Source organism: Crinia signifera, chromosome 3 (genome assembly GCF_055691185.1).
Source record: "Crinia signifera chromosome 3, ASM5569118v1, whole genome shotgun sequence".
Taxonomy (NCBI): domain Eukaryota; kingdom Metazoa; phylum Chordata; class Amphibia; order Anura; family Myobatrachidae; genus Crinia; species Crinia signifera.
In genome coordinates, this window is record NC_139219.1 from 284,243,234 (window position 1) to 284,251,227 (window position 7,994).

A 7,994-nucleotide genomic window follows, 5' to 3' on the forward strand; every position below is an offset into this window, starting at 1 on the left:
CCGGGAAACCGGGCCATTTCCCGGTGGACTGGTCCAGATTCCCCACTGGCAGGGCCGCCGACCGTGCCTCCGGGCTGGTATCATCCTAGATGCAAGCGGCCGCAGGCTGGTCACAAACTGCAGCATTGCCCAAAACAAATATGGCCGCCGCATATATCCAATCCACCCCTGCCCCACCCCCAGCGGTGACCATGCCTCCTTCATTTTACCGGGGGACAGTCGTGTTCTTGGCAGTAGCTGATGATATTGTCAGATTGAGCTTCATGCACAGACAATGGGGATGGGGGGGATTAACGATGCACAGGAGCACACGCTTTTAATGATATTGAGTATACACTATATACCATATTTCTCAGGAGAGCCCTTCTGATTGATATTTGGTACTCTTTACCTAGAAGGGCGCCCGTCGCGGGCATCGCGGGTACATTTATGTCTGGCCGCGACGCGATGCCCGCGATTTCCCATTGAAACCCATGTTAAACATGGAAATCGTGTCAGTCGCGTCGCGGCCGGCCATAAATGTACCCGCGATGCCCGCGACGCGATGCTCCCGATTTCCCATAGGAATCAATGTTAAAAGGCGCGATGGACCCGATTTTACTGTGAAATGGCTCAATGGACCCGATTTGGCCATAGAAATCAATGTTAAATGGGCCACAGAGCCCATTAACCCTTAAATGTCCCCCCCAATTTTTAACGCCACCCCACGATCCACGCGAACCCGAAGCGTGGCGAGCGCAGCGAGCCCGCGAGGGGCGGCGGTATGCGTCCTCCGACCTTTTCATGCCCTACTATCCACTAGGGCGTGGAGTGAGAATATAATAGTGTGGCGAGCGCAGCGAGCCACCGAGCCCGAAGCGTGGCGAGCGCAGCGAGCCCCGCGAGGGGACGCGGATACCTTCACAGGTAGACGCGTCCCCTCGCGGGCTTCACAGGTGTCGGCGTCGCCACGGACACCTGTGAAGCCCGCGAAGGGACGCGTATAACTGTGAAGGTATCCGCGTCCCCTCGCGGGGCTCGCTGCGCTCGCCACGCTTCGGGCTCGGTGGCTCGCTGCGCTCGCCACACTATTATATTCTCACTCCACGCCCTAGTGGATAGTAGGGCATGAAAAGGTCAGAGGACGCGTACCGCCGCCCCTCGCGGGCTCGCTGCGCTCGCCACGCTTCGGGTTCGCGTGGATCGTGGGGTGGCGTTAAAAATTGGGGCGGACATTTAAGGGTTAATGGGCTCTGTGGCCCATTTAACATTGATTTCTATGGCCAAATCGGGTCCATTGAGGCATTTAACAGTCAAATCGCGGTCAATCAGCCTTTTTAACATTGATTCCTATGGGAAAATCGCGGGCATCGCGGGCATCGCGGCCATCCCGATTTACCCGCGATGCCCGCGATGACCGCGATTTTTACCCCCGATGACCGCGATTTCAATCGCTGGCGCCCTTCTAGGTAAAGAGTACCTGATATTTTTTTAAAAGTCGTCTAGGGTGTATGGGACTATAGACATACTGTATCTATACTTTGCTGTCCTGCAAATGCACTGCATATAGGGAATAACTATATTTGTGATAAATTAAACCATTCGTTTGTGTCCCTTAGGCTGGATCTATGACATCACTCAAAAATACGACTACTCTTTCTATGTGTGTGGCTTGCTGTACATGGTGGGAATAATCTGTCTGCTACTGGAGCCCTGTCTGAAACCAAAGGAGAAAAATCATGAAAAACCTTCTGACAACCAAGAAGCCTGACATTACAATCTAGAACGCTAATGCTACTGTGATAATGGTATAGAGTCAAACTCAGTATAGAAAATAAGACAAAAGAAAACATATACCTCCCACTACGTTCTGTCAAGGGCTGAAGCCAGTGTTTGCCTGTCTTATATGTTTCAAGGGTTCCTCAAGGGATATATGGGAAATGTTACAGAACTGCACAATTCTGTCGGGTCCTAGTATGGAAGAATGACGTGTATACGTGTGTTTTGTTACGGTCTGAATGGTGCCATATGGGTTATATTATACAGAGAATTCCTTCTTGTGTGCAAAACATAAGGGACATTTTTCGTAACGAGTTATAATTAACATCTGAGGAATTTTAGAAAGAATTATCAGAAATCCAAACAGGAAAAGAGGGACAAAATGAATTGCGGCCCACAGCATAACTCATTTATGGTAGGCCATTCCTTGCTTGGCACTTACTCACAGGATAACGTCTCCAATTAATACGCACAAAAAAGTTTAGAAGATGTTTTTTTGCTTCCTTAAACTTCCTTAAACTTTCTACACATACCTGATAATATTGACGTGTTCAACCCCCCCCAAGACCGAAGCCTACTAGACTATATTTTGTCCGATCAGGCAGATCAGACCAACATATGTCATACATTGTCTAGTGTGTATCTGTTATGTCTCTCCGAAGCATGCAGTGCTGATGGCAGACAGCGCTATCACAGGCCATGCTGCGGAGAGCAGTATGGCCTTCGTTGCCGGCATCGGAAAGTGTGTAAACATTTGCTGACAATGGTTTGCCTGCCGGTTGTCCCACAGACAATTTAGCTGGTACACACATTGGCCCTTATTCAGATCTGATCGCAGTAAAAAAAATTGTTATCAAAATGGGCAAAACCATGTGCACTGCAGGTGGGGCAGATGTAACATGCGCAGAGAGAGTTATATTTGGGTAGGGTGTGTTGAAACTGAAATCTAATTTGCAGTGTAAAAATAATGCAGCCAGTATTTACCCTGCTCAGAAACAAAATAACTCACACAAATCTAACTCTCTCTGCACATGTTACATCTGCCCCACCTGCAGTGCACATGGTTTTACCCATTTTGAGAACAAATTTGTACTGCGATCCGATCTGAATAAGGGTCATTGTGTAGTGTGCTCCAGCTTAAGACCTTTTGACCAGCCAATCTAAGCTGTGAATTGATGTACGACAGTGTAACGTGAATACGACTTTATAACATTTTATTTGCAACATACAGTGACAAAGGGTGGCAATCAGTCTTGGTGATCTGCGGCAAAATTGCATCTGTTTTCACAAAGAATAGATGGAAATCGCATTACATCTATTATTTTAGTATTTCGTAAACAATCCGAAAATTGTAAAAGACATGGATCGCAAAACCACGTCTTTTTTCTGCGGAAACAAACGCTTATTAGAAAATGTAGCTGCCGTTTCCGCAAAAGCAAATACAGCTTTTCAGAGAGCCGATCTGCAGGCGTGAGTCTGGACCGTTTCCATGGCAAAAACGGGCATGATTGAATACTCAAATCCTGATATTTCTGTAAAGCAGAGATAATTCCCCACATGTTATTAAGAGATATATGAAGACTTGGTTCTATTGTGGCCCAGCTACAGATATAAGTTGTGAAATCTCTCCATGTATAAACATTACACAATTATATCAGATAACATACAGATTTCAGAGAATTCTGTTTGCAAGTGTTGCTGCTATGCACATATGTGGTTTAAAATGTGATGTTCAGAATGTTGACAGTTGACAATGAGATAATACATTCACTTTAAAACTAGCCTTAATTGTAACCCTAAGCACATTATGACAATACCCCTTCTAGAATGGTCTGTCAACATTTGCAATGTCAACATTATGTCAGTACGACATTGTGAATGTCAAAGTTCTGTCCATCTGAGAAACATTGTGAAAAACATTTTACAATTTCTAACAATTCTTTCTTGTTTTATCTGTATCAACGTTGTCGCTTTTGTGACCATTATAAGAGATGGTTTCAGTGTAATAATAGTCTATGAGGGAAATTGACCAAGCAGGGATCAGAGCAAGGCTTCATGCGCTGTCATGTATGTATTGTAAACCGCACAATTTACCAAGGACAAAACTCTAGGTCAAATCACATGAAACAGAATTCCATAAGCTACATTTGTGGTTTGGATACCTTGTTGGTATACAGATCACCCCATATATTAGGTTATGAAGACCATTTATTTTATTATCTGTTATTTATATAGCAGATACTTATTCCATAGAGAATAGTTGAACATTCACATCCGTTCCTGCCCTGGTGGAGTTTACAATCTATATTTAGTACCACATGTATGAGCGCACACATTCACGGTAGGGTTCATTTTGTTGGAAACCAATGAACTTATCAGTACCCAGAGGAAATCCAAGCAAACACGGGCAGAATATACAAACTCCACACAGCTAGGGCCGTGGTGGGACTTAAAACCATGACCTCAGTCTTTGAGGCAGTAATGCTAACCATTACACCGTCCCGCACTGCCCACATTTCAAACTGACACTAAGGGGGAAATTTACTAAAGGAAATTTGTAAAAAAAAATAGGTGTATTTGTATCCAGAAATACACTTATTTTTGACATTTACTATCCCGAAAATACGGCACTTCGTAGTCGTATTGATGTGCTATCAATACGAATACGAATTGCCGTATTTTCGGGATAGAAATGTCAAAAATAAGTGTATTTCTGGATACAAATACACCTATTTTTTTACACATTTCCTTTAGTAAATTTCCCCCTAACAGTCAATAAATGGATTATGGTTCTGGCAGCTGAAAAAAATAAAGGGTAAAAGATGTCCGCATCTTAAAATTCTCAGAAAGCCCTGCCTGCTCAGTGACTGGCCCACTCCTCAGACGAAGGACATAAAGCTGATCGGACCCCTACACCTAGAGAGTACTGACCCAATGCTGTGTAGCACAGGGCCCCACACGGAATTCTTGGCCATTGGTAACCGGAGTGATAACGTCAAAGTATAGCGTAAGCATTTGTGGCATAACACATGCCAGCATGCACTGACAGCCCAGGAGTGTTTCTTCTGTTGTTTCTCTATGTATGGGTGCTAATGTGACTGATAAAATCAAATGTACTACATCCAGCTTTGCCCAGGTGGTTTTGCAGTTCAGCGGTTTGGAAACTGATAAGTTTGCGTTTTCATCCTTCAAACGGCTGCTTAGTAAATCTCCCTCTGCGAATTCATGAATAATCAGGTCAAGAATTTTTGGGTATGAAAAGTTTGCAAAGCTCTATTTGAAATTTGCTGTTTTTATGACACCACCTTTGCAGGGAAAGCAGTGGATTGGCAGGAAATACTGCATTTTCTTGTACTTGCCATGAGTGTTCCGTGCTGAGGATATATAAAGAGCAGGAGGGCAGGCTTTCATCTTTTGGACACTAGAGGGCTAGCCGATTATCCCCTAAGCCAGGGGTGTCAAACTCAAATTCATCGGGTGCCGCATCAGCAGTTTGGTCACCCTCAAAGGGCCGGTTGTATCTGTAGGAATATGTATCCACTCTTTATTATCATAAATTATTGCCACTGCATTCAATTATTGTATACTCAGCAGTAGCATTTCCCTCCTGCTATTGCTGTGAACTGCAGTGCATTAGGGCACACGCTGCCTGCACAGGGGGGCAGCACTCAGTCTTAGGGCATATGTCCTGCTTATTATCATGGGACACAGCAATTAATGATGGGCTGCAATGTGCCAGTGCACACACACACACATAGGCAGAGAGTTTGACACTTACCCGCTCTGATGCGTCCACTCCAGTCTGAGCTGCTCCACCACCAAGGACACAGCTGCGCTCTCACACAGACGCATTTCCCCCTCCCTCCTGTGAGTAGCGCTCCTCGCACTATCTATCCAGGAGTGGGGGGCAGCATGCTCCCGGTCACTGTGCAGTGCATACTCAGCAGTAAGTGACCTGGAGCGCACAGCAGCAGCACCATTCACCACGACTGACCTGCTCTTTCCTCTCTCTGGCTCCTATACAGCAGGTGGGAGCGGAGGAGGGGTTGACGACCGGCGGCACTGCACTAGAGGGCAGACGTTCTCTGGCTTGTAGGCTGCCGCGCATGCGCTGAAGAGGCGGCTTTCTTGTTTAAAAAAAAAAAAAAAATCGAGAATAAAAGGTGAAGGCTGGCAGCGGCTGCGCGGGCCACATGAAGAGGTCTGGCGGGCCGGATATGGCCCGCGGGCCTTGTGTTTGACACCCCTGCCCTAAGCAGTTATGGCCATTAAAATTGGCCAATGCAATTTATAACCACTGGTCATTATTGCTGTATCCAAATAGAGGCCGTTCTTAACGGACGAAAAAATGGCCCCACAATCACGCAAAAACTCATGGGATTAGGGATGAATACTTAAGCTGCCCATACACGCTGCTAAGCGTGCTGTCCCGATGTGTGCTTTGAGGTGCACGCTCCCCCGCACCTCATCGCACAGTACAAAAAGTATGTGCTTGCACATACTTTTTGTACTTAGGTTTCATCGCATTGCATGCACAACGGATGCACATGCAATTTGATCCGTGCTAGTACAGCACGGAAAGCACGCCCACAAAGCAGCGTGTATGGGCTGCTTAAGTCCCGTGTGTTCTCGCGGTTCCGGCAGGTGTTTATCGGGGATTATGATTTGCATGCCTGAGAAACTGAAAGCATAACCCTGATAAGTGTGGGTACCAGGAGATACAGACCCTGCCATCAGGGATAAAGATCGATGGTAGCTGATACCACCCTATAACTATTTCTAGTTCCTTATCTCAGATATTAGGGCAGCTGTATTAAGCCTGGTGAAGAGATAGGTACTTGTTTCCTATCTGGGCGCCCGCTACGTTAATTGCGCACCATGCTATTCTCCGTATGAAAATCGGATCGCATCGGATACCACAAATGCACATACACGATATTGAACGATGCGATCCGATTTCGTTCCCGCTTTTATGGTTGGCCCATAGGATATATAGGAAACCCCCCCTGATGGTTTAAAATGCGCCTCCATTGTTAACGCCACCCCAGTATTGACGTCAACCCGAAGCGTGGCGAGCCCCGCGTGGGGCGGCGGTACGCGTCCTCCGACTTTTTCATACCCCCACTATCCACGTCGGCGTGGAGTTGAGAATAGAATAGTGTGGCGAGCGCAGCGAGCCTCCGAGCCCGAAGCGTGGCAAGCGCAGCGAGGGGACGCGGATACTTCACAGGTATCCGTGTCCCCTCGCGGGCTTCACAGGTATCCGCGTGCGCTCGCCACACTATTCTATTCTCAACTCCACGCTGACGTGGATAGTGGGGGTATGAAAAAGTCGGAGGACGCGTATCGCCGCCGCTCGCCACGCTTCGGGTTGATCGCGTCACCGCATGCGATTTAAAATGAAATCGGATCGGATTGGATAGCATCGTATGCCATCGTACATCATCGAGTACCGAATCCGATGCGATCCGATTTCATTACGGTGCCGTACGTTGAAAACCTGGGCGCCCAGATAGGAAACAAGTACCAAGAGATAAGTTGGAAGGAGATAATGCACCAGCCAATCACGGGGTGATGAAATATGACAGTTGGGAGTTGATTGGCTGGGGTTAGTACATCTGCTCCATTGTCTCTTCCAGTGGTTTTTAAATGCAGTCTTCAAATCACTGTTATAGTCAAGGATTTAAAGATATGCTAGTTAAACCACAGGTGACTGAGTTAGTGCCTCAGTCACTTTCATTATACCATCTGTGCATAAGCATGGATATACTGAAAACCTGGACTGTTGCCTTGAGGACCACGTTTGTAAACCGCTGGTCTGTCAGTTTAATGTGATGCATTTTGCACCTTCTATTTGCTCTTGCACACGAATCGACTCTTCTAGGTGCACGTTAACCAATGTAAATGATAGCGTCACACGCACAATACAAAGTGACCCTTTCTTAGCTGAGGACCAAGGAGACACATGAATCCCTCCTGTTTGGCTCCTCCATTCAAAAGTAAGATTTTGTTTTGTGGATCTTGTAGATTAAGAAATTGGAAAAGGGGCATTTAAGGCTGGTGGGTGTCAGTCCCTGTTATCTTGGATGGTGCACAACATTCTGCTCCCTGCACAAGGTCCTTAGTTATACATGTCCTCGAAGGCGGTGGAGATTGGACCTCAGACTGGATGCTGATGGATTACTTGGCGGCAGCTCCAATGAGCGTTGTGCTCATTTCAAATGGGTGTGCCTCTT

The 7,994-nt window shown here is 46.5% G+C and overlaps 1 protein-coding gene across 4 annotated transcripts in view; it reads left to right on the forward strand.

Moving 5' to 3' along the window:
* The window catches only part of SLC16A14 (solute carrier family 16 member 14), a 42,729-nt gene extending 38,390 nt beyond the window's left edge, over positions 1 to 4,339 (forward strand). For all 4 annotated transcript variants that reach the window (XM_083178326.1, XM_083178325.1, XM_083178323.1 and 1 more), the window contains one exon: positions 1,599 to 4,339. In XM_083178326.1, the coding sequence (XP_083034452.1) occupies positions 1,599 to 1,750 (152 nt within the window). In that variant the 3' untranslated portion in view covers positions 1,751 to 4,339. The remainder of the gene's footprint in view (positions 1 to 1,598) is intronic.
* The last annotated feature ends 3,655 nt before the right edge of the window (positions 4,340 to 7,994 follow it).